This window comes from Tamandua tetradactyla, chromosome 10 (genome assembly GCF_023851605.1).
Source record: "Tamandua tetradactyla isolate mTamTet1 chromosome 10, mTamTet1.pri, whole genome shotgun sequence".
NCBI lineage: Eukaryota > Metazoa > Chordata > Mammalia > Pilosa > Myrmecophagidae > Tamandua > Tamandua tetradactyla.
The window spans coordinates 3,866,185-3,894,086 of NC_135336.1; the positions used below are offsets into that span (position 1 = coordinate 3,866,185).

The 27,902-nt window shown below is 37.6% G+C and overlaps 1 protein-coding gene across 3 annotated transcripts in view; it reads right to left on the bottom strand.

Moving 5' to 3' along the window:
• The window catches only part of EHHADH (enoyl-CoA hydratase and 3-hydroxyacyl CoA dehydrogenase), an 87,595-nt gene that overhangs the window by 21,890 nt on the left and 37,803 nt on the right, over positions 1–27,902 (bottom strand). For all 3 annotated transcript variants that reach the window (XM_077117777.1, XM_077117775.1, XM_077117776.1), the window contains 3 exons: positions 20,337–20,518; positions 8,225–8,336; positions 2,737–2,841 (listed from right to left, as the gene is read on the bottom strand). In XM_077117777.1, the coding sequence (XP_076973892.1) occupies positions 2,737–2,841; positions 8,225–8,336; positions 20,337–20,518 (399 nt within the window). The remainder of the gene's footprint in view (positions 1–2,736; positions 2,842–8,224; positions 8,337–20,336; positions 20,519–27,902) is intronic.

Consider the following 27,902-nt stretch of genomic DNA (forward strand, 5'->3'; position numbering starts at 1 on the left):
GGGTATGGGATGTATGAGTTTTTTCTTTTTATTTCTTTGTTTTGGAGTGATGCAAATGTTTGAAGAAAATGATCTGGTGATGAATACACAACTATGTGATGATATTGTCAACCATTGGTTGTATACCATGTATGGAATGTATGTGTGTGAAGACTTCTCAATACAAATATTTTTTTAAAAAGTCTAGAAAAAGACTACACACTATATGAGTCCATCTCTATAAAATTCTAAAAACAGTAAAACTATAGTGACAACGGTTGATCAGGGTTGTCTGTGTCCAAGGGTCAGTCAGGGGCAGCGATCTACCAGAAAGAGTGAGAATACTCTTTAGGGGGCTGGAATTATATATCAATTAAATAACACAACTGTACACAATCACCAAAATCCATCAAACTCCACACTTGTAAAGAGTGAGTTTTACTGTGTGTAAGATATACTCCCAAAAAGCTGGAAAAAATAAAGACAAAAGCAAAAATCATTTAAGACATTTCTGTGAAAAAGTAATTTATTTTCAATTTTGATTATTTCTTTTTAATTTTTGTCTGTATTCATAAGTATTCTATGTATCTATGATAGGATATATGTAAATTAATATTTTAAGCATTCTATATCACAAATATTTTACATATTTCTACATAGTCTTCATGATCACAATTTAAAATACTAAAAAACTGTCCAAAGTTAATATAAGTATTAATTTAAATAAATTAGAATTGAAAGCCCAAAACAATTCCCCTGCTGTTAACAGGTGAATTACCAATTTTTAAGCAGATGATTCTTCAGTATTTGGATGCCACCAAGTGGAGAAACTGTGAAATGTTGCTGAGACCGAACAGACCATTTTATAAATATACTAAAGACGATGCTCATCTATTTCTTGGAGTAACTTAACTCCTGTGGCGGTTTGGAGCTGTATGTACCCTAGAAAAACATGTTCTTAAACTTCATCCGTTCCTGTGGGCATGAACCGTCTGTAAGAACCCACCTTTTGACGAGGTTACTTCAGTTAAGGTATGGCCCAACTTGATTAGGATGGGTCTTAATCCTATTGCTAGATCCTTTATAAGCAGAATGAAATTCAGACAGAGAGAAAAAAGCCACAGAAAGCAAGAAGCTGAAGGTCAAGGGAACCCAGAAGAGAATGAGGAGGCCAGCAGAGGCCGCCACACTCGCTGTCATGTGACAAAGAAGCCCAGGATCAACAACGGCCGGCAGCCAACCCCAGAACGCCAGTCCTCTCTAACAAAGCATTGCCTTGATGATGACTTAAGACAGTTCTCAAAAACCTAAGCTGAGGGTGGGCCATGGTGGCTCAGCATGCAAAGTTCTCACTTGCCACGCCTGAGACCCAGGTTCAATTCCCAGTGTCTGCCCATGCAAAAAAAAAAAAAACCTAAGCTGATAAATTTTTGTTGTTGAAGCTAACCCATTGCATGGTATTTCCTTGAGTAGTCAAGGACACTAAAATAACTCCTGGATCCGAATCTAGGGAAATCAGTTAAGGAACAGAACTTCCAGTTGAGACTGAGCTCTTCACAAACTAGAGCTGGGAGTTGTAAATAATGGGTATGGGTCTATATGAAGCCTCAGACCATAGAATCATTTAATTTAGGGACCTCCAAATGCAAATAGCCTTTGTGGTCCAGTAATCAATTTACTTCTAACAGAACAATACGCCGTTTTAGGAGGCCTGATGAAGCAGGCAATGAAACTTGATGAACACCGTATGGAAGGTATAGAAGGAAACTCAGTCCCATTGGGCAAGGACTTGCTAATCCTTTTCAGAAGGCACTGGATTTTCTCCCCACAGTCCCTCACCTCTCTGTTTGAGCTTTGATTTTTGCATTGAAACAGTAACTGGCTAGAACCACAACATGAAATATTATTTCAGCAAAGCGGTCCCTGTGAAGGAAGACAAAAGAGGAAGCCTTTGAACGTCCTTGCCCGCCACCTGCCGGGAAGGTCCACACTGTCCTGCCTGAAACCCAACACTCCTCCCAATTATTTTTTTCTGACACTCTTTAATCCTTTCCATCTTGCTCATTTAAAGCTGCCAACCTCCATAGATGGGAAAAGCACAGGTTATAAACAAAAACGAAATTTAAAAAAACCTCCAGCAGTTCAATTCAAAGAACTCTTAAGAAACATCGTTGAAGTCCATAAAGTGAGAAACCAGTGAGAGAGATGTAACTGTTTGCTCAGACAGAAGCTCTAGAAAGGCTTTACTGCGGTAAAGAATAGAAAACGTCTATTTGCTCAAATGTGTGTTTGCTTGTTTGTTTTAACTTTAATTGTATTTCCTAATAACAAATACACTGATGTGATACAAGTTCAAAAGATACAGATGAGAAAACTGAAAAGTGTCCTTTCAACTTCTTCCACTAGCTCACTCTCATCCCTAGAGGCAACCATGAGTCTTTTCTTGTGAATCCTTCTGGAAATACTTTAGGCATAGACAAACAATTACACATACACATTCTCCCCATATACACATGCTACTCCATTCCCCTCTTTTGGTTACACAAATAGTAAACTACTCTACACAATGATGCTTTCTACAGTTAATATATCTTGGAGATCATACCATATTGATATATAAACAATTTCACATTCAATTTTAAGCTGTATCATATTCTATTGGCCAGATGAGCCATAAGATACTTAAACTGTTCCTTGTTAAAAATAGGCAGTTAGCTTGTTTCAAATCTTGTGCTATTTTTATTATTATCTTCTTACCTGAAACTCTCTGTGCCAATTTGACTGCTTCTTCAACTGGGTCTGACTTTACAATTTCATCCAGGATACCTAGCTTGAGTGCTTCACTTGCCAAAACATGTCTTCCTAAAACAAAACAAAATATCACAAATGAAAAAACTATGTGAGATTATAGCAAAAGCATGATTCTCTCTAGTAGGAAAGGTTATCTGTTCTGGATATAAACATTTATTATTAAATAAAATCCAGGGTGGGCTATGGTGGCTCAGGAGGCAGAGTTCTCGTCTGCCATACCGGAGACCTGGGTTCGATTCCCGGTGCCTGCCCATGCAAAAACAAAACAAAAACAAACAAACAAAAAACAAAATAAAATCCATAAGGACCACACTAACTATTGTAATAGAAAGAGTACTACAGAGGGAACCATCCAACGTGGATTTAGGCTCCAGGTCTGTCTATATTGAGTATTTGTGTGATCATGAAGAACTAACTGTACCTGGACCACAATTTCCTCATTGTTAAATGGAAAGAATTATGCTTACCTCAGTTTTTCTGAGTATTAAGTGAGAATAATATATGTGATAGCACTTTATAAACTGTTACGCTCTATAGAAATTTAAGAGATTATAGATTTTTAAAAATAATAATAGATGTAGTAGCACCAGTAGCATCTTCCTTATACCTAGCATACACCAAGGGCTGGGGTTGTTTTTAAAATAAGATATAGTCCCCAAACATAAATATAGTGGGGTTGACAGGAAAAGAAATGATTGATTATGCTGACATTATGTAAGTTATAATCAAAATTACACCAAACAAATAGAGTGAACTGCCATTTTCTGGCTTCCTAGCATCTGAACGCATCCTTTGGAATATGGAATCAATATTGTGTGAGCTTTGGAGCCCTGCCTCCTACATATGCTAAAAGGGAAGCAGAAAAGGATCAGGCGATTCTTTCTCCTGATCTCCAGCACTAGTGTGTGCTCCATCACCCCAAGCTCAGCCAACCGAGCACTCATTCAGGGCTTTTAGTCTGGACTTAGCGACACCAAGCAGCAGAAAACAGTTCAGCGCTCATTTCCCACGTGGCGATATTTGGAGTCTATAATGGTCAGGGGGAGCATCTAGTGTCCGGTAGCGGTGTGAGTAGTTTCCAGTGTCCGTCAGTGCAGCCTCCAGGGTCCAGTCTTTGCACTGCAGCACCAAGTACAGAACAGCAGCTCCAAGGGCTTATGGATGTTTGGGGAAGGTTTGCATCACTCCAGATTCTGCCTTGGTGGTTCTTTACCAGCTGTAAATATGTAACTTCATCTGTATGTGCTGAAGTAGGGTATTGGGGGATCCAAGCATCCCTTGCCACAGGGTCGGAAGGAAAGAGACAGTGACCTATCACTTGCTTTCTTGCCAGTGCCATCTTGCCATTTGCCTTGGTGGCAAACAATTCCATGGATTCACTGCTGTCCCAGACAGCATTGGTGGATGCCAAAGTTCCTTCCATAGTTCTTATAAGTGTTTCAGAGAACCACAAATAGGTTTTCTTGGTCAGACAAATGGTTCAATGGTTTTTGGCAGGAGTCACTCTGTAACAGCAATATTTGGGCACTTTTCTGGAATTACCTTTGAATAGAGACTGCCAAATCTCCTCCTGGGCAGGTGGGGTAGGTGGGTAGAGGATGTGGTGAGGGGACAACTCTCCTGCGTACAAAAGTCACTTGGGTTGAGAGTGAGTGAGTCAGCCTACCCAGGACGGGGGAGTTAAAGGATCTTTAGGGCAACTAAGCAGGTATGTCTGAGCTACTGACAGGATGATCTAAAATTTTATTCAGCTGTAATGATCTCTTCTGGCCTGGATTTCACAAAAGTGGAGGAATACCACTACTGTTCTTATAGAGTCCATGAAATTCCAGGTGCTTTTAATCTGCTTCAAAGAACTAAGGAGTTAAAGACCCAGTTCTGTATGTATCCTCAGGCTGTGGTTTCAACTTGGTTTTTCTTGTGTTGTGCTCAGCATAGGCAACCACCCAGGACAACTGGTTCTAGAAAGGACCCTGTGTAGACTTCTCCAATAAGAGTAAACTCAATTTCTTTAATTTTCTTCATAGCTTATTTTCCAACCTTAAAGGTTTTTTCTACATGGAACCCTTTGCAGATGTCATTCTAAAATGACCCTAAATTCCAACTGACTGTTTAAAAGTAGAGGTGTTAGCTTTCTTCTAATTCACTTGTAACCTTTTGCATGCAAATTCAAAGCCTCACATTCTTGCTGTTTTTAACCTTTTCTCTTCTGCATGTTAAAAACAGTGATAATTCTATAAGCAGTGCTTTTGGAAAAGGCCAATCCCGGTGTACTTCATTTCTTTTTGTCAAAGAGGCCAGTTTTCTTCATGATTTCCCTTAAGATATCTTGCTTTTTAGAGTTCATTCTAAAGACAGGGCCACAAAACTCCTTGATAACCCCTCCCCCACTTCAACGTTTAATTTCTGTAAGCCCTTAAGATTTACAGACTCAGTTCACATGACTATGATTTCCTCTTTGCTTTCTTTCTATTTTGTCTTATTGAATGAACTGTCTTTTGTGCTTTGAATTTCTGCAGTTTGTTGGACTATAAGCATACTGTTATGACTTCTACATTAGATACCTAAAATAGTTCACATTCTTTTAAGTATACTGATAGTGTTGTAATTTAAAACAATTTCTAGCTTTTTAAATTGAAGACAATAAGTGTAATACTTTTAGTTTTTCCGTCTTCCCTTTCTCACTCTATGGGACTTATATCCACCTCTCATTTAATAGAAAAAAATCCAGCTTTTAATGCATATACGCTCATACTATTTTTTAATTTGGATCATGGACACACAGTTTTGTATTGTGTGTATATGTATTTCTACATCAAAACATACAGATTTTGATCTGCAGTGCTCAAAGTTTTTAATCTTAGGACCCCTTTGCACTCTTAAAAATGATTAAGTCTAAAGAGCTTTTGTGTATGGGGTAATATTTATAAATATTTACTGTATTAGAAATTAAGTTAACTTTTAAAAAGTTTATTAAATTCGTTTTAAAGTAACAATACCAAACTCACTACACTAATAAACTATTTATAACATAAACATTTTTATGCAAAATAACTGTTTTTAAAGCAGAATTTTGTGAGAAGAGTGTTATTGTTTTACATTTTTAAAAATTTATTTAATTTTGGATTAGTAGAAGATAGCTGGATTCTCACATCTGCTTCTGCATTCAACCATGAATTCACCTGGCAAATAACCTCTGGAAAATTCCACTGTATACTTGTGAGAGAATGTGAGTGAAAAAGACAAATACTGTCTTATTATTAAGAAAATAATTCTGACCTCATAGAGTTCCTAATGGGTGTAGGAAACACCTAGAAATCCCTGGACCACACTTTAAGACTTAGATTTAGATTATAATTTTCAAGACTGCATAGCAGTCTAGTATATGAATATATACTTTATTTTTATTTCTGGCTGGAGTGATTTTAGTTTCTTTTGTTTCATTTTATTTTTATCCTTTGGAAACTTGTAGCATTCTATTTCCTAGAAGTTTAAAATCTTAACCAAAATACATCAGAGTATTGGTATCTCCTCCTCTTTAACAATGTGGTTGTTAAAATTCAATCTGATTCTATTTCCCGTCTGAAGACTTTCTTCTATTTTTCCCTTTGGTTATTGCTTCTCAACTTTTTGCTTTGTTTTGTGCTTTGGGAGCTCTTATCATCCATAGCAGAGTCCTGTTATATACTCTTCCACGTCAGCCACCTTCATTTGCAGTTTATCATTTTGCCAAATTCTCTGAATTCTGTAAGTGTATTTTTATGTGCTGATTCAGTTATCTGTCCTATCATGTCTACTTTCTAATGCTTCAAAAGTAAATGATAATGGCTAATATTTACATTTTAAACAGGGTTTGTTCTTACTTAAAGAAAATACCTTCTTTTCTAATACAGAACATTGTGATTTTTAAAAACTGTTGCCTTTCATCTGTTTCAGTAGATTCATATTTATGTTTCCATTTTTCTAATTGCCACTGAATTTTTTCAAAGGTATTAGGTTTTTTTAGTTTTAAGTTTTTATTTTATTTTTAATTTGTTGTCTGTGTTTTGGGGTCACTGAACAATAGCGGCTGATATTTATTACTGACTGGGAGCCTTGAAATGCTAGTCCTAAAATTCATCCTCAATATCCTGTTCAAATATAGAGAAAATCTACCTGGACCTAAAGCTGGAAGGTAGGCAGGGTGAAGGTGATGGTCCGAACATCTCTTCCAGAATTTGGGGTGCTAAGTATGATCTCTCCAAGGTCTAGAACTTAATGGATCCTTGTCCCATGAATGAGCATAAAAGAACTCATCAGGGTCCAGCCAAAGCTCTCTGTGAATAGAGAAGAGGCTTTCTACACCCTTCAGTGAACAAGGATGGCAGGACGGAGAAAACAGAAGCAGAAGGAAAGCAGGACACTGTAGTTCTGTCAAGCACTTGGACAGAGAACATCTGGAAATGAACTGCAGTGTGCTCAGGCGGGTCTTTTCCCGATGGCATTTTAAGGGAATTTTGGCAAAGCAATGACTGGTGTTACAATTGCTCCACTTTCCAGAAGTATATTTCTTAGGGATTTCAGAATATCAGGAAAGGTTGGCCCTTTGGGGACAGTGCCTACAAGGCTGGTGGGTTTTCTTCACTCACATCAATAGGGAATCTTTAGTTTTCAGTAGCAAGTTCATTAATCTTAAAAAAAAAAAAATCTTTCTTACAAACTTTTTTTCTAAATTATAAGGCAAGATTCTTAATATTAATATTATTAACAGCTACTGTATTAGTTTCCTATTGCGGCTGTAACAAATTATCATTAATGTGGTGGCTTAAAATAACAAAAATGTATTATCATACAGTTTAGGAGTCGAAAACAGGTTGGCAGAGTTGTGTTCATTCTGGAGGTTCTTAGGGAAAATAATCCCTGCTCTTGTCTTTTCCCATCTCTAGAGGCTGCCTACATTCCTTGGCTAGTGAACCCTTCCTCAATCTACAAAGCCAGCAGCTCTCTGACCTCCTGCCTTCCTCTTGTAAAGGCTCTTGTAATTATATCAGTCCCACCCAGATAATCTCAAAATTCTTAATTTAATCACTTCTACAATGTACCTTTGGAATATCAGATAATATATTCACAGGTTCTGGGGATTAGAGCATGGACATCTTTGGGGGGCTTTTATTCTGCTTACCACAGCTATCATTATCAAATACCTTCATGGGACTGGCACTAAACCAGAGGCACGTCATATTATTTCATTATTCCTTAAAACAACCATATGTGGTTATTTTACTGATAAGAAAATGGAGGCTGAGAGGAGTTCAGAAGATCTCTTTCCTGAACTTCAGGCCAGTGTTTTCAACTGCCTACTTGAGATCTCCATTTGGATGTATAACAGGCTTCTCAAACTTAAGTCCTATTCCTTGCATTGATCTAGACAGCTGTTGGCAAGGTTTCTGCTGACCTGAGATAATTAAGTCAAGTGCAGCAGGAACTCCAATGAGTCTGGGGAGAAGTTGCGTTCCTCTTGCACCAGGAAGAAGTCCTAGTGTGACTTCTGGGAGGCCAACTCGAGCCTATCAAAGATTGAAGACATAAAAGCAATTAGAACAGATAATATTTCAGAGTAAAGGTAAGGATTGCCCCGGATTTCTCACATCCTCAAAAATATTGTTTCATAGAAATCAGCAAGTTTATATGGGGAAAATTAATGTACATCCTCTCCTTTAATTAACAACATAGAGCTGTGTCTTTATGTTGAAGCGCACCTCTAGCATTCTTACGTATTTTTTTCTCTATTATGACCTATCTCAGCCAACAAAAAAAATGATACCCAAGAACAGCTTTCTGGAGTACTGTAAGAGTCAGGCAGCACAAGAATGTGAAAAGACAACCTACAGAATGAGAGAATATATTTGCAAATCATATATGTGATATAGGATTTATATCTAGAATATACAAAAAACTACTACAGGGCAGGCCATGGTGGCTCAGCAGGCAGAGTTCTCGCCTGCCATGCCGGAGACCCAGGTTCGTTTCCTGGTGCCTGCCCATGCAAAACAAAACTAACAAACAAACAAAACTATTACGATTCAATAATAAAAAGACAAATAATCCAAGTTTCAAATGGGCTAAGGCTCTGATAGAAATTTCTCCAAAAAAGAAATACAAATAGCCAATAAGCACAAGAAATATGTTCAGTATCATTAGTGATCAGGGAGATGCAAATCAAAACCGTAACGAGGTATCATTTCACACCCACTAGGATGGTTATAATCAAAATGGAAGATAATAACAAGGGTTAGAGAGGATGCAGAGAATATGGAACACTGATACATTACAAATAATTATGCAAAATGGTGTGCCTGCTTTGAAATCAGTCTGGCAATTCCTCAAAAGGTTAAACATAGAGTTACCGTATAACCCAGCAACCCCACTCCTGGGTATATGACAGAAATGAAAGCATATGTCCACACAAAAACTTGACACAAAATTTCACAGCATCATTATCTAGGCATATCTACATGACAAAAATTATTCAATCATTTAAAATGCTATTTGAAAAGGGTTTTTATAATAAGGTTAACAGCTAATTTCTTATCAGAAATGCTAAAGGCCAAAGATTAGTGGGATGACATATTGAAAGTGTTGAAAGAAAAAACTGTCAACCAAGAATTTTTTTTTTATGTGCAGGTATTAGATTTTTTTAATTTATTTTTAATTAAAAAATTTTTTTAAACATAACAAACAAACACATTTTTACCATATGATCATTCCATTCTTGGCATGTAATCAATAACTCACAATATCATCACATAGTTGTATATTCATCACCATGATTATTTCCTAGAACATTTGCATCAATTCAGAAAAAGAAATAAAAAGAAAAAAGAAAAAACTCACATATACCATACCACTTATGCCTCCCTCTCATTGACTGCTTGTATTTCCATCAACCCAATATATTTTAGCCTTTGTTTCCCTTTTTTCTATACCCCTTACCACTTCCTTTCATTGATCACTAGTATTTCAATCTACTAAATTTACTTTAATATTTATTCCCCTTATTATTTATTTTTAATTCATATGTTTTACTCATCTGTCCATACTGTAGATAAAAGGAGCATCAGACATAAGCTTTTCACAATCACACAGTCACATTGCAAAAGCTATATCATTATTCAATCATCTTCAAGAAACATGGCTACTGGAACACAGCTCTACATTTTCAGGCAGTTCCCTCCAGCCTCTCCAATATACCTTAACTAAAAAGGTGATATCTATATAATGCATAAGAATAACCTCCAGGATAACCTCTCAACTCTGTTTGAAATCTCTCAGCCATCGAAACTTTATTTTGTCTCATTTCTCTCTTCCCCCTTTTGGTTGAGAAGGTTTTCTCAATCCTTTGAAGCTGAGTCCCAGCTCATTTTAGGATTCCTGTCCCATGTTGCCAGGAAGATTTACACCTGCGGGAGTCAGTTCCCACATAGAGACAGGGGAGGGCTGTGAGTTTGCTTGTCCTATTGGCTGAGAGAGAGGCCACATCTGAGCAACAAAAGAGGTTCTCTGGGTGTAACTCTTAGGCCTAATTTTGAGTAGGCTTAGCCTATCATTTGCAGGGATAAGTTTCATATGAATAAACTCCAAGATTGAGTGCTTGGCCTATTGCTTTGTCAAAGAATTTTACATCTGACACAGCTATCTTTCAAAAAATGAAGGAGAAATTAAGACATTCCAGATAAACAGAAATGGAAGAGGTGTGTCACCATCAAATTTCCCCTAAAAGAAATGTTAATGGAGTCTTTCAGGCAGAAATGAAATGATGTGAGACAGTAACCTGAATCCACAGTAGGAAATAACACCAGTAAAGGTCATGATATAGGTAAATAAAAAAGACATTATTAATGTATTTTTTATTTCTAATTCCTTTTTTTCCTATCTGATTTAAAAGACAACTGCATAAAGAATTAATTACAAACCATATCGATGGACACAGAGTTTATAAGTAATCTGTGACAATAACAGCATAAAGGGGAGGAAGGGAAGGGAGCTATATAGGAACAAACCTTTTGTATACTATTCAAATTAAATTGGTATTATATGAACAAGATTTTTATAAATTAAGATGTTAATTATAATCTCCAGGACAACCACCAAGAATATAACTCAAAAATACATAGAAAATACATAGTGAAAGAAAATAACAAGGGAATTAAAAGAGTATACTAGAAAATAACCCTTTAACACAAATAAAGGCAGAAATGGAGGAACTGAGGAATAAAAAAGACATAAGACATATATGAAAAAATAGCACAATGGAAGAAGTCCTTCCTTATCAGTAATTATATTAAATATATATGGATTAAACTCTCCAAATAAAGGCAGAGATTGGTAGTATGGATAAAAAATACTTAATGATGCATTAAATATAATATTAGCATAAAATAGAGTAAAAATTAAATACAATAAAATCCCTTGGGAGAGGGGCCAAGATGGTGGCTTAGCAAGGTGTGGAATTTAGTTTGTCCTCCAGAGCAGCTAATAAATAGCCAGGAACAGTACAGAACAACTGCTAGGACCATGTCAGTGACCAGACACACAGCATACACCAATCAGGACCAGCTGGGTGGCTGCAAGCTCACCCAGAAACATGAGTTCTCCAAGCTGTGGTGGCTGGCCACCCTCCACCATAGGCTACTTCCCAGAGGGGTAAGGAAAGAGACTTTACCAGCAGCACAGGCTGGGTGCAACCAAACTCCAATTGTGGAATTAATTAACAAATTCTGACCACTAAAAATAGGCCCTCAGCTCAGCTGAACCTTGAGTAAAAGCAGAGATTGCTGGGTTTTGCTGCAGCATAGAGGGGGGAGGGCTGATGGAAAAAGAAAAAAAAAAAACAGAGGCTTTCTTGAATCTGAAAAGGTCTGGGCCCTGAAGGAAAGGAGGTGGCATATAGGACCTGGAGATACACAGAGCAACATACCAACTTGAGCTCTTGATTGGCAAATCCAAGGAATGGGGGTCCTGCTCTGAAAAGGATTTTTCACTTTCATTTTGGTGGCTGTGTTTCTATGGCTTGACTGCTCTTTTGATACAGCTGCAAGACTTCTCTGGCTCCACTGCCCCAGGAATAGGCAGAATTAAGCTTGTTTGAGTGTTTCTCTGGAGCATGTATCTTCCAAGAAGAGGGGTGGGGCCCAGCTCAGGTGGAATCCCTCACTCAAGGAGTTCAGACCTCAGGGTCTGGAAAAGGGAAGCATTAAAGCCAGCCTACAACCTCTCCTCTGTCTCCACCGTGCCCCCAGCAGGGAGAGTCTGCTGAAGTTAAAGGTACTGCATCACCTTATGCTGGTGGGACCTGCAGGTGGACAAGTGCCACATACTGAGCAGGATAGGAAAAATGGAGAGTCCAGAGGCTTCATAGGAAAGCCTTTCAATCTGCTGGGTCTCACCCACAGGGAAAACTGATGCAGGTGACTCTCTCTTCTTGACAGGAGGCCAGTTTGGCCTGGGAAAATCTGTCTGGGGTCTGTAATAACCGAGTAGCCCCTCCAAAGGTGGGGGGGGGGGGCGGTTAGGCACCATACAGGTAGGGCAGGAAACAAGAAAACAAGAAGGGAAAATTTCTAACTTGTTAAACAAAACCTAAGCTAGAGGTCCAGAATAAGCTGAGGTGAATGTCAAAAAACAGATAGACAACAAAGTCATCCAGCAAGAAAATCCTATGTAAACAAAGTGAAAACAATATCCAGAATAAATTAATTAAGGTAATTAAATGCCTAGACACCAGCAAAAAAATAACATCACCCTAGGAAAATTGAAGATATGACCCAGTCAAAGGAACACATCAACAATTTAAATGAGATACAGGAGTTGAAACAATTAATTCAGAATGTTTGAACAGACATGGAAAACCTCATCAAAAATAAAACAGTGAATTGAGGGAGGATATAAAGAAGGCAAGGGGTGAACAAAAAGAAGAAATTGAAAGTCTGAAAAAACAAATCACAGAACTAATGGGAATGAAAGGTACAGTAGAGGGGATGATAAAAACAACAGAAACCTACAATGTCAGATTTCAAGAGGCAGAAGATAGGATTAGTAAACAGGAGGATAGGACATCCAAAATTTGACAAGAAAAAGAAAATATAGGGAAAAGAATGGAAAAATATGAGCACGGACTCAGGGAAATGAATGACAACATGAAGCACTTGAATATACATGTTGTAGGTGTCCCAGAATGAGAAGAGAAGGGAAAAGGAGGTGAAAAATTAATGGAGGAAATTGTCACTGAAAATTTCCCAATGCTTATGAAAGACTTAAAATTACTCATCCAAGAAGTGCAGCATACCCTAAAGAGAATAGATCCAAATAGACATTCTCCAAGACACTTACTAATCAGAATGTCAGAGGTCAAAGAGAAAGAGAATCTTGAAAGCAGCAAGAGAAAAGCAATCCATCACATACAAGGGAAGCTCAATAAGACTATGCATAGATTTCTCAGCAGAAACCATGGAGGCGAGAAGACAGTGGGATGACACATTTAAATTACTAAAAGAGAAAAACTGCCAACCAAGAATTCCATATCCACCAAAACTGTCCTTCAAAAATGAGGGAGAAATTCAAACATCTTCAGACAAAAAATCACTGAGAGATTTTGTGACCAAGAGATCGGTTCTGCAAGAAATACTAAAGGGAGCACTAGAGACAGATACAAGAAAGACAGGAGAGAGAGGTTTGGAAAAGAGTGTAGAAATGAAGACTATCAGTAAAGGTAAAAAGAAGAAAAATTAGATATGACATATAAAATCCAAAAGGCAAACTGGTAGAAGAAAGTTTTTTATTATTACTGTACTGCCTGTACAGTAATAATATTAAATGTTAATGGATTAAACTCCCCAATCAAAGACACAGACTGGCAGGATGGATTCAAAAACAGGACCTATCTATATGCTGTCTACAGGAAATGCATCTTAGACCCAAGAATAAGTACAGGTTGAAAGTGAAAGTTTGGGAAAAGATATTTCATGCAGATAACAATCAGAAAAGAGCAGGAGTAGCTATACTAATATCCAACAAATTGGACTTCAAATATAAAACAATTAAAAGAGACAAAGAAGGACACCGTGTATTAATAAAAGGAACAATTCAACAAAAGACATAACAATCATAAACATTTATGCACCAAGCCAGAGTGTTCCAAAATACATGAGGCAAACACTGAAAAGAGAAGGAGACACATCAACATAATAGTTGGAGACTTCAATTCCCCACTCTCATCAATGGACAGGACATCTAGACAGAGGATCAATAAAGAAACAGACAGTTTGAATAATACAATAAATGAGCTAGCCTTAACAGACATTTATAGAACATTACACTCCACAACAGCAGGATACACCTTTTTCTCAAGTGCTCATGGATCATTCTCATGGATAGACCATATGCTGGGTCAGAGAGCAAGTCTGAATAAATTTAAAGAGATCAAAATTGTACAAAACACCTTCTCAGATCATAAAGGAATGAAGCTGGAAATAAATACTAGGCAGACTGCCAGAAAATTCACAAATATATGAAGACTCAACAACACACTCTTAAACAACCAGTGGGTCAAGGAAGAAATTACAAGAGAAATCAGTAAATATCTCAAGGCAAATGAAAATGAAAATGATATGAAATGACATATCAAAACTTATGGGATGCAGCAAAGGCAGTGCTAAGAGGGAAATTTACTGCTCAAATGCTTATATCAAAAAAGAAGAAAGGGCAAAAATCAAGGAACCTAGTGTCTGCTTGAAAAAACTAGAGAAAGAACAGGAAACTAACCACAAAGCAAGAAAAAGGAAAGAAATAATGAAGATTAGAGTTGAAATAAATGAGACTGAGAACATGAAAACAATCAAGAAAGTCAACAAAACCAGAAGTTGGTTCTATGAGAAAATCAATAAGATAGATGGACCCTGAGCGATGTTGGCAAAAAGAAGAAGAGAAAGGATGCAAATAAATGAAATCAGAATGGAAGAGAAGACATAACCACTGACCCCACAGAAATAAAGGAAGTAATGACAGGACACTATGAACAACTTTATGCTAATAAACTCGACAATATAAATGATATGGACAACTTCCTAGAAAGGCATGAACAACCAACACTGACTCGAAAAGAAACAGATGATCTCAACAAACCAGTCACAAGTAAAGAAATTGAATCAGTCATTAAGAAGCTCCCCAAAAAGAAAAGCCCAGGACCAGATGGCTTCACATGAGAATTCTACCAAACATTCAAGAAAGAATTAGTACCAATCCTGCGCAAACTCTTCAAAACAATTGAAGAGGAGGGAAAGCTACCTAACTCATTCTATGAAGCCAACATCACCCTCATACCAAAGCCAGACAAAGATATTACAAGAAAAGAAAACTACAGGCCAATCTCTCTTATGAATATAGATGCAAAAATCCTCAACAAAATTCTTGCAAATAGAATCCAGCAGCATTTAAAAGAATTATTCACCATGACCAAGTAGGATTCATCCCAGGTATGCAAGGATGGTTCAACATGAAAATCAATTAATGTAATACATGATATCAACAAATCAAAGCAGAAAAACCACATGATCATCTTGATTGATATAGAAAAGTCATTTGACAAAATTCAACATCCTTTCCTGTTGAAAACACTTCAAAGGATAGGAATAGAAGGGAACTTTCTCAACATGATAAAAGAAATACATGAAAAACCCACAGCTAACATCATCCTCAATGGGGAAAAACTGAAAACTTTCCCCCTGAGATCAGGACCAAGACAAAGATGTCCATTATCACCACCGTTATTCAACATTTTGTTGGAAGTTCTAGCCAGAGCCATTAGACAAGAAAAAGAAATACAAGGCATCGAAATTGGAAAGGAAGAAGTAAAACTATCACTGTTTGCAGATGATATAATACTGTATGTCGAAAAACCCACAGCAAAACTACTAGAGCTAATAAATAAGTACAGCAAAGTGGCAGGATACAACATCAACACTCAAAAATCTGTAGTGTTTCTACACACTAGTAATGAACAATCTGAGAGGGAAATCATGAAAAAAAATCCATTTACAATTGCAAACAAAAGAATAAAATATTTAGGAATACATTTAACTAAAGAGACAAAAGATCTAGACAGAGAAAACTATAAGAAATTGTTAACTCACGGAAGACCTAAATGAAGGGAAGGGCACACTGTGTTCATGGATTGGTCAATTCTACTTAAATTGATTTTCAGATTCAATGCAATACCAATTAAAATCCCCAAATCCTACTTTCCAGAAATAGAAAAACCAATAACCAAATTTATCTGGAAGGGCAGGGTGCCATGAATAGCTAAAAGAATTCCGAGAAAGAAAAATGAAGTTGAGTTCTCACACTACCTGACTTTAAAGCATATTATGAAGCTACAGTGGTCAAAACAGCATGGTACTGGCTTAAAGAACGATATACTGACCAATGCAATTGAATAGAGTCTTCAGATATAGACCCTCTCATCTATGGACAATTGATCTTTGATAAGGTAGTCACGCCAACTCAGCTGGGACAGAGCAGTCTCTTCACTCATGGTGCCTAGAGAACTGGATATCCACATGCGAAAGAATGAAAGAGGATCCATATCTCACACCCTTTACAAAAATTAACTCAAAATGGATCAAAGACCTAAACATTAGATCTACAACTATAAAACTGTTAGAAGAAAATGTAGGGGAATATCTTATAAATCTTATAATAGGAGATGGTTTCCTAGACCTTACACCCAAAGCATGAGCATTGAAGAAAGAAAGACATAAGTGGGAACTCCTCAAAATTAAACACTTTTGTGCATAATAGAACTTTGTTAAGAAAGTAAAAAGACAGTCTACACAACAGGAGACAATATTTGAAATGATATATCAGATAAAGGTCTAATATATTCTGGATATATATAAAGAGATTGTTCAACTCAACAACAAAAAGACAGATAACCCAATTACAAAATGGGCAAAAGACTTGAACAGACACTTCTCAGAAGAGGAAATACAAATGGCTAAAAGGCACATGAGAAGATGCTCAACTTCACTGGCTATTAGGGAAATGCAAATCAAAACCACAATGAGATATCATCTCACACCACCAGAATGGCCATTATCAATAAAGCAGAAAACGACAATTGCTGGAGAGGATATGGAGAAAGAGATACAGATATCCACTGTGATGGGAATGTCAAATGGTACAACTGCTTTGGAAGGCAGTTTGGCGGTTCCTCAGGAAGCTAAGTATAGAATTGCCATATGACCCAGCAATACCATTACTAGGTATCTACTCAGAAGATACGAGGGCAAAGACACAAATGGACATTTGCACACCAATTTTTATAGCAGCATTATTTACAGTTGCCAAGAGATGGAAACAGCCCAAATGTCCATCAACAGATGAGTGGCTAAACAAGCTGTGGTGTGTACACATGATGCAATATTATGCAGCTGTAAGACAGAATAAAGTTATGAAGATTGTAACAACATGGATGGACCTTAAGGACATTATGTTGAGTGAAATTAGCCAGAAACAAAAGGACAAATACTATATAGTGTCACTGAAAAGAACTAACATTAATGAATGAATTTGTAGAATTTCAGTTAAGAACAGAGATCATCAGGAGATAGAATAGGGTAGATATTGGGTAATTAGAACTGAAGGGATAGAGATTGTGCAACAGGACTGATTGTAAAAATTCAGAAATGGATAGCACAATACTACCTAACTGTAATACAATAATGTTAGAATGCTGAATGAAGCTGAATTTGAAAATGATAGAGGGAGGAGGCCTGGGGGCACAAATGAGATCGGAAGGAAAGATATATGATAAAGACTGAGATGGTATAATCTAGGAATGCCTAGAGTATAGTATAATGATAGTGACTAAATGTACAAATTTAAAAATGTTTTGCATGAGGAAGAACAAAGGAATTTCAATAATGCAGGATGTTGAAAATAGATGGTAATTAATATTTATAAATTTTTAACTTATGTGTGAGACTAAAGCAAAAAATGTTTATTTGGTACCAAATTTATATTTTGACTAGTGCATTTCCTAATATAACTTATGTGGACAGCTTAATTGAACATCATATGTACATGGAATCTTGACTAGCGCATAAGATTTTGTAGGTTTGTCCAGAGTGATGCCTTGATAAATTATAGAAGGATTTAAACAGTGAATAAAAAAGTATTTGCAAAGTCCCCTTGGGGGAATGGTGAGAAAGGGGGAAAATTCAACTTCCCTAAGTGGAGAATTCTGGATTCTCATACACAGTGGAGTCAACCAAAGCAAAAAAGACTGAGTTCCCAATCTTGTAGTTTGTTCATATGAAACTTAACCCCGCAAAGGATAGGCTAAGCCTACTTAAAACAAAAGAGAACCTCTTTTGTTGCTGAGGTGTGGCCTCTCTCTCTCAGCCAACATGACAAGCAAACTCGCTGCCCTCTCTGCATGGGACATGACTCTGCATGGGACATGACTCTGCATGGGACATGACTCCCAGGGATGTGGACCTTCCTGGTAATGTGGGACAGAAATCCTAGAATGAGCTGGGACTCAGCATCAAGGGATTGAGAAAACCTTCTCGACTGAAAGGGGGAAGGGTGAAATGAGACAAAATAAAGTGTCAATGGCTGAGAGATTCCAAACAGACTCAAGAGATTATCCTGGAGGTTATTCTTAAGCATTAAATAGATATCACCTTTTTAGTTAAGGCGTTACAAACTGGAGGGAACTGCCTGAAAATGTAGAGCTGTGTTCCAATAGCCATGTTTCTTGGATTATATAATGATATAGCTTTCGCAATGTGTCTGACACTTCTTTTATCTACCTTATGGACAGATGAGTAAAACATATGGATTAAAAATAAATAAATAATAGGAGGAACAAATGTTAAAATAAATTTAGTAGATTGAAATGCTAGTGATCAATGAAAGGGAGCGGTAAGGGGTATGGTATGTATGATTTATTTTCTGTTTTCTTTTTATTTCTCTTTTTGAATTGATGCAAATGTTCTAAGAAATTATCATGATCATGAATATACAACTATGTGATGAAAAAAATTTTCGCTCTTTTCTTTCTTTGCTTTGCATATATGTTATATTTTACAATTTAAAAGTTAAAAAAAGAATAAAACCCCTTAATTTCTTTTTTTTAAGTTTGCAAAGAGGGAAAAGAACTGTAAGATGCACAGGAAAAAGACCAGAAGGAAATATAACAGATAGTTAATAGTGGTTATTTCTGCACTCTGAGTTTAGTTTAGATATGTTATGGGTTGAATTGTGTCCTCCAGAAAGATATGCTGAAGCCCTAACCCCTGGTACCTGTGACTGGGACCCTACTTAGAAATAGAATCTTTGCTAATGTAATCGGTTAAAATGATGTCATACTGAATTAGGGTAATAATCCAATATGAATGGTGTCCTTATAAGAAGATGAGAAGAGATACAAAGACAAAGAGGAGATCCCATGAGAAAACAGAGACACAGAGGGAATATGGCCACATGAAGCAAGGGGCAGAGATTGGGATTAGCTTTCCACAGGCCAAGGAATCCGGGGATTGTGATAACAGCCAGAAGCTAGGAAAAGGCAAGGAAAGATCCTCTCCTGGAGCCTTCTAAGAGAGCATGAACCTGAGGGCACTTTAATTTTGGACTTTTAGCCTTGAGAACTGTCAGACAATATATCACTGTTGTTTTAAGCCATGCTGTTTGTGGTACCTTGTCATGGCAGCCCTAGGAAACTAAGATATATATCTTTATACCTTCCTGTATTTTCTAATATCCTGTAATTATGAGCATTATTTTTTATTTGGCAAGTGTAGGGTCGGGGAATTGCACCTGGGTCTCTCTCATGGCAGGCGAGGATTCTACCACTGAGTTAGCTACCCTGGCACTACCCTATGAGCATTATTTTTATCATTAGAAAAAATGTTACTTACAAAAATGTTACTGTTAAAAGACTTGTATCACAAACCTCATTTTGCATGCCTAATAGCCCAAATAAAATATATTTACAAAAGTATTTACTAATTTTGTATTGTTTTCTAATAGGAACTTGTCTTCTCAGGTACTGATAATTATAAGAGACCACAAAATTGAGATCTCTGAAACAGAAAATGAGAATGTAAATATGTATGCATACTCAGGGGAGACAGTCAACCATGAGCACGGTTCAGTGGAATCTGATATGGGTCACAGTACTGCAGCAGAGTCCTGGAGGCCTTCTACTGACCCAGGAATTTTCCTTTAGTTTGTGGATCATGGAATGGTCCAAGAGTTATGGTTAGGGAAAGCAAAGGAACAGTCAGGGGGCTCAGGGTAGCAGCTATTTACCAACCAGAATGGAAGTACTTTAACAATCGGTACCACTGAACTGGTACATAACATCTAAACATCAGCACTAGAGATACCTAACAGTTGTCAACCAGTGAGCTAACCATTTGCAAATTAGCACCACTGATGCTTATGACTGATCTAAAGAAAAGCTGCACAGACCAAGCTTCACGTAGAGCCTCAGATGTTACCTCTGCATGGGCAATCCTGTAGTGGCAGCCCAGGGCCAGCTCGAATCCCCCTCCTAAGGCCATGCCTTGGATAGCTGCCACCACGGGCTTCTCATTTCTCTGTATTTCATCGACAATGTGTCCCAGTGATATGTCAGAAGATCTCTTAGGATGGAAGTTTTGGAAGCCATGGATATCAGCACCTAAGAACATCAAGAAGAGGAGAAAAGAGAGTTGAGAAAGACTTGAGCTTTGTTATACAACAATAAGGTATCAGATAACTCTTAAAGAGTCTCAGGCGTCTTTGGGCCCATGAAACACTTCACAGTAAAGGAACAGGTAGCACGGAAATGTACAAAGATGAGAGAAAATCCTCAAATCTTTATCAGAAATCCTGTAATCTTTGAATGTTTGTCTTTCCATACAATAGACATTCTATGTTTAGAAAAATTTAAAAGTTCAGAGAAAGGTGACAGAGATTCTCTTCCAAAGATCATTATTCTGAGATTGAGTCAGCCCCTCTCATTTTTCGCATGATACTGCTCACCAAACCTATTCACGACAATTTAACCCCATATCTTTGTTAAGGTCACAGATCATTACATTACAGAATCTCAGGGGAAAATGCATGCATATTTGTGAGCTATATGTTAACTGACTGGCTTAGAATTATGTTTCTGTGAAAGAGCTTTTTGTGATCAATGAAGGTAATAACAAAAATAAATAAATAAATAAGTGACATTTATTGCTTTTTCTGTTATAAAAACAGCATGTATTATGGAAAATTTGAAAAATACATATTATAAGGACATAAAAATCACTCCAAGTATTATCACACAGAGATTACAAATTAATTTCCTGGTGAATTTCTAGTTTCTTTCCCATGTATATATACTGTTTCAGCTTTGCAACCTTGAGTAAGTTATTTAATCTTTTTATTTCAATACCTACCTTGAATGACTGAAATGAGAATTAAATGAAATTTTACTATAACATATATTTAAATAATACTGAGAGCATACCATAAAATCACTTTTTTCAGATTATATCTTTTTTATCATTTTTAAAATTATGAAATATAACAAATATACAAAAAACAATAAATTTCCAAGAACATTTTAACAAGCAGTTATAGAACAGATTTTAAAGTTTGGTATGGGTTACAGTTCCATGAGTTTTCATTTTTTTCTTCTAGCTGCTCCAAGACACTGGAGATGAACAGAAATATCAATATAATGATTCAGCAGTCATACTCATTTGTTAAATCCTGTCTTCTCTGTTATACTATATCAAGGACTTGTATAACAAGCTTTTTTTTTTTTTTACTTTTTTATCATCACAATCGCCTTTTTTTCCTTCTTTTTTTGTGAACAATAACTTATATACAAAAAAGCTATAAATTTCAAAACACAGCACCACAATTAGTTGTAGAACATATTTCAGACTTTGACATGGGTTACAGTTCCACAGTTTTATGTTCCTACTTCTAGTCGCTCTAAAATACTGGAGACTAAAAGATATATCAACTTAATGATTCAGCTTTCATATTCATTTGTTAAGTCCTATCTTCTATGTATAATTCCACCATCACCTTTGATCTTCCCATTCCTCTCTTTGGGGTTGTTTGGGCGATGGCAATTCTAAATTTTTGCTGTTGGAAGGATCTGTCACTAACATGGAGAAGGGAGATGGAACTATTTGATGTTCTGGAGAGGCTGGGCTAGGTTTCAGAAACTTATCTAGACCAGGGACCCATCCGGAGGTTGTAGGTTTCTGGAAAGTTACTCTAGTGCCTGAAACCCTTGTGGAATCTTATATATTGCCCTAGGTGTTCTTTAGGATTGGTTGGAATAGTCCTGGTTGGGGGTTGGCAGGTTATGATAGGTAGTAAGGTCTACCTAAAGCTGTATAAGAGTGACCTCCAGAGTAGCCTCTCACCTCTAATTGAACTCTCTCTGCCATTGATACTTTATTAATTATATCTCTTTTGCCCCTTTTGGTCAGGATGGAATTGTTGATCCCATGATGCCAGGTCTGGATTCATCCCTGGGAGTCTTCTCCCACATCGCCAGGGAGACTTAACACCTGTGAATGTCATGTCCCACGTAGTGGGGAGGGCAATGATTTCACTTGCAGAGTTGGGCTTAGAGAGACTGAGGTCACATTTGAACAACACAGAGGTTCTCCAGAAGTAACTCTTAGACATGCCTATAGGTAGTATAAGCTTCTCCACCTCCTACATAAGCTTCACAAGAGTAAGCCTCATGATCAAGGGCATGGCATATTGATTTGGGTATCTCTAAGGTTTGAAGCAGTATCAGGGGATTCCCTGATGGTAAAGTTTAATAGTCCCATAGCCTTTGCCAATACTTTTTGATTATCTGGTTAATATACTGTAGGATGTTTCAAGGCATTATAATAATCTATACAGGATTAAAGGACCTCTTCCTTATTCTGTGCTCTGTTTCAGTTGTTCAAATAAGCTATACAGATAGGTTGAATTAGATTATGCACTACAGAAAATTTCCGTTCCAGATCAAACAAACCCTTATTCCATTGGTCTCAAAGAGTATGTGTGGTTCTAAAATATAGACACTGTTTTCCTTACCCCTATGTTCTGAATTACTTTAACCCAAACCTGTTTGGCTTTGTTTTTATCTCTAAATATCAGATCATATATATAAAACCGTTTCTCAAAATCCAGAAATAATAATCATCACTCCGGATTTAATGTGTCTGCTCTAAAAGCTTACAGCCTAGGCCCCTGTTTTCTTATAAGCATTTTCTAAAGGTGACCATACCATTGTTTTTTTGCTTCTGGCTTATTTTGTCTCACCAAATGTCCAAAGTGTTCATTCACATCGTTGCATGCCTCATGACATTGTTCCTTTTTGTAGCGGCACAGCCTTCATTCATAAGTATACACCATCATTTGCCAATCTACTTCTCTGTCAGTGCATCCTTCAGCCACCTGCATTCATCAGGCATCATGTAGAGGACCCAAAGTCCGCAGTCCATTAACATTCTCAATTTTAGATAATTTCATTGTTCCCAAAAGAAAGAAAACCAATAAACACACCCTCATCAAATAGGAGATCTAAACCTCCTCTTAATTTTTGTCCCTCCTCCCATTATTTACCTCTGCTGTTGCTGTAGTAGTGCTGATGGTTTCCTTTTGAAAATAGCTCATAGCATGCAATAGCACTTTTCCCATCTCAGTAGTTAAACACTCTTTATACAAGAATCATATCTTTGAAGTAATTCTTATAAGAACTCATTCATTCTTCTAGTGTGAGTCAGTGGGACACAGGTCTGTACAATCCCTTTCAATCTTGTTCATCTTCAATATGGTAATATTACTTCTTGACCCACTAGAGAATCACCTTCGCTCCTATCTATTCCCTTACATTGGAGTTCAACCTCATTAGCTAACAGTTCACCCATCTCTAGCTTCTATGAGTTTCTACGTCCCCTATATTCTGTATTACAAGCCTCTGATTATACCTTTATGCTGGTCATAAAAGTGGACTTATACAGTATCTGTCCTTCTGTGTCTGGCTAATTTCACTCAGCATTATGTCCTCAAGTCTCATCCATCTTATCATGTACTTCAGGACATCATTTTGTCTTACTGCTGCATAATATTCCATTGTATGTATATACCACATTTTGTTGATCCACTTGTCTGTTGATGGGCATTTGCTTTGTTTCCATCTTTTGGCAATTGTGAATGATGCTGCTATGAACATCGGTGTGCAAATGTCTGTGTTGTGGCTTTTAGCTCTTCTGGGTATATATCAAGTAGTGCTATTGCTGAGTCATAGGGCAGCTCAACATTTTGTTTCCTAAGGAACCACCAAACAGTCTTCCATTGCAGCTGCACCATTGTACATTCCCACCAGCAGTGCATAAGTGTTCCAGTTTCTCAACATATTGTCCAACATTTACAGTTTTCTGATTGTTTAATAGCAGCCATTCTTACAGGTATGAGGTGGTATCTCATTGTAGTCTTGATCTACATTTCCCTTATAGCCAATGAAAACGAGCATCTCTTCATGTGCTTTTGAGACATCTGTATTTGCTCTTCAGAAAATGCCTATTCATATCTTTAGCCCATTTTATAATTGGATTGTTTGTTCTTTCGTTGTTGAGTTGTATGATTGTTTTGTATACACAGGAAATCAAACCTTTGTCTGATATGTGATCTCCAAATACCTTCCCCCATTGAGTTAGCTGCCTCTTCACCCCTCTGACAAAGTCTTTTGAGGTGCAGTCTGCCAATCTGTATCTTTCAGTTAGTAAGTTTAGTCTGTTAACATTCAGGGTTATTACTGAAAAGGCGTTTCTTGATTCCACCATCTTATCTTTTTATTTTATTTGTAAGATCTATATATTCTTTTCCCTCTTTCTCTTTGCATTCTTTAAATTTCCCTTGGAGGTACTCTTCAATTCTGTGCCCTCCTCTAGGCCTCCCTCTCCTGTCTTTTTTTTTTCAGCTGGCAGAACTCCTTTTAGTATTTCTTATAGGGCCGGTCTCTTGTTCACAAATTCTTTCAGGACTTCTTTGTCTGTGAAAGTTTTAATCTCTCCCTCAGTTTTAAAGGACAATTTGGCTGGGTACAGCATTCTTGGCTGGAAGGTTTTCTCTTTTCAGGATCTTGAATATATCATACCGCTGCCTTCTTACCTCCAGGGTGCTAGTTGAGTAGTCTAAACTCAGGCTTATTTGGTTTCCCTTGTATGTAGTAGATTGTTTTTCTCTTGCCACTTTCAGGATTTTCTGCTTCTCTTCAACATTTGACAAACTGATTAGTATGTGCCTTGGGGAAGGCCTATTTGGATTTATTCTGTTTGGAGTTCTTTGGATTTCTTGTATATTTATGTCCTTTATGAGGGTTGGGAAGATTTCCTCCATTATATCCTCAACTACTCTTCCTTGCCCTTTACTCCTCTCTTCTTCTGGGACACCAAGGATTCTTACATTTGTGTGCTTTGCTTTGTCTGTCATTTCCCTGAGTTCCCATTTAATTTTTTCCATCTTTTTTGCCACTTGCTGTTTTGAGTCTTTGAAGTCAATTATCCTGTCCTCTATATCACTTATTCTTTCTTCTGTCTCTTTAAATCTGGTGTTATGTGCCTCTAGTATGTTTTTTATTTGGTCACAGAGTCTTTAATCTCTGTGATTTCCACTATTTTTCTGTTTATTCTTTCAAATTCCTCTTTGTGCTCTTCTACTGTCTTCTTGATCTCCTGTATGTCATTTGCTATCCCACTTATTTTATGACGTGGAGTTGTATGAACATCTTTGATTAGATGTTTCAACATCTATGTCTCCTCAGGTGTTTTAATTTGGTCATTAGGCAGGGCTATATCTTTCTGCATTGTGATATGCTTAGTGATCTGCTGTCTTCACCGCATGTAGATATCTTGATTGATTTACTTTGGGAGTTGACTTCTTTCAGTAGTCTAAGGCCTTGTGTTTGTGGGATGGTTGTACAGCAGGGAACAGGGCATGGGGTGGAGCACTCAGTACGGTGATTTGTTTCAGGGCAGGTATAGGTGCAGGTTGGGGATGTTAACGCTGGTGTTTGTGAACATGGGTGCCCAGCGGCCAGGGAAGATGTAGCTATGTGGGCGCACCAGTCTGGGGGATGTAACCCTGGTGTTCACTGATCTAAGACATGGGACCCTTGGTGCACATGCACAGAGCTGTAGCAGCAGGTCTGCATTATGCCTTCATGGACTGGGCACAGATGTGACCCGGCTGTGCAGTTCAGCACTTTCTCAGGGCTGGGAAGTGAGGCTGAGGGTTGTGTGCATGAGCAGATCAAGGATTGCTATAACGTGCAGTTCCCAGAGCTGAATGACCTGATTGGGGGCCTGTGCGAATGTATGGGCCTAGGAGTGCCATAAACGGATGTGCTGAGCTCAGGGAGTGTGGGGTGAGGCTGTGCGACACTATGGGAGGGGTAGCCTAGGTGTGAAGGTTAGTGCCCACAAACTTTGTCCGCTGGGAACAGACTGCAAGGAACACGGAGGGGGAGTTAGTGCTTGGGAGGGGTGTAGGACAGGCAGGTTGGGCTGCACTTGGAGTGGAGGTGTGGGGCAGGTACGTGCACTGGGGGCTGATGGGATGGGGGTACCTGGAGCATGGAAAATGGGAATGCGGGTGAGGGAGGTTCAGGTGTGTGGTGTGTGGGGTGAGCTGCAGGTCACAGGGCTGCACAGTGAGGGTAGTGTGCCCAAGGAATGCAGCCTGGCTTACTTCTAGTCCCGTGTACCCGTCCATGCACTCCCATGGGCTCTGCTTCTCCATGCCTCCACACCAGGCTCCAGCTTTCTGCCTCTCAGTTCCTCAGCCTCTGCAATCAGTACTGCCACGTGTGGTACAGAAGGCTCTCCCAGGTCAGCTGCACTCCCAAATTGCTGCCTCAGTCGCCCTCCTGTCCCTTCTCTAACTTTTCCGTGGAGCAGGGCTAAGGTTAAGCTGCTGTAGTCAGCCATCTTCCCGGAATTCACCATAAAATCATTTTTTATATTTTCCATTTTTCACATAACATTACACATACTGAGCTTTTTATATGTTCTTTGAAAATATTAAGTCTGTTATAAATAAAGTAATGATTTCATGTGTGGACTATTTCATCACTTTTTTGGGAGAAGCTAACTGCCTCTCATTTAACTTCAATTAAGGAGTATACTTCTTTTTCACTAAGCCGTCAGATTTCGCTCTCCAGTCCAATGTTGAGTTTCTTTTTCGTTTGTTTTTAGATCACTTTTAGTTTTAGAAAAACAAGATCAATTTCATTCTGAATCTCAGGCCTCTATCATTCCTATATCCTTAAGTTGAAATGGTTCTTCATGTAATAATGGGAATTAGCATTTATTGGATGAATACTTTATATCAGGTACTGTGCTAAGTAGTTTCTTATTTAATTTTCATAATACCCAGTTTAAGTAATATAATATCCCATTTTAAGAGTAAGGAACTTAATAAACTTTGAGATGTTAAGTGGCTAGAGTTCACACATGGCTTATAACTGGGAGAATAAGGATTTGAATCAGGTAGTTTAACTACAGGGTCCACATTCTTTAAATTATACTATGTACAAAGATATAACTTGTAATAAGTACAAAAAATGGGGTTAGGGTAGGATGGAGAGGTCTAGGAACAATGTATGTGTAGGTTATTGAAAATAAGTCGGTATCAAAGCAAATATGATTGTTTTACTTATGGGATGTTAAATTTTAACCTCATGGTAACCACAAAGAAAATACATGAAAAAATACATTCAAAAAGAAATCAGAAGTTTCTCAAAATGGTACAATACAAAAAATCATATAAATATGGAAGTGAGCATTAATAGAAGAATTGAGTATCAAAAAGGTATAAGACTTCCAAACACGAAAGAGCAAAATGGCAGAAGAAAGTCTTGCATTATCAGTAGCGATTTTAAATGTAAATAAATTAAAGTCCCCAGTCAAAAGGCAGAGATTGGCAGAATGGATGAAAACATGACCCAATTATATGCTGTTTACAAGAGACTAACTTCAAATTCAAAGAGGTAAGTGGTTGGAAGTGAAAGG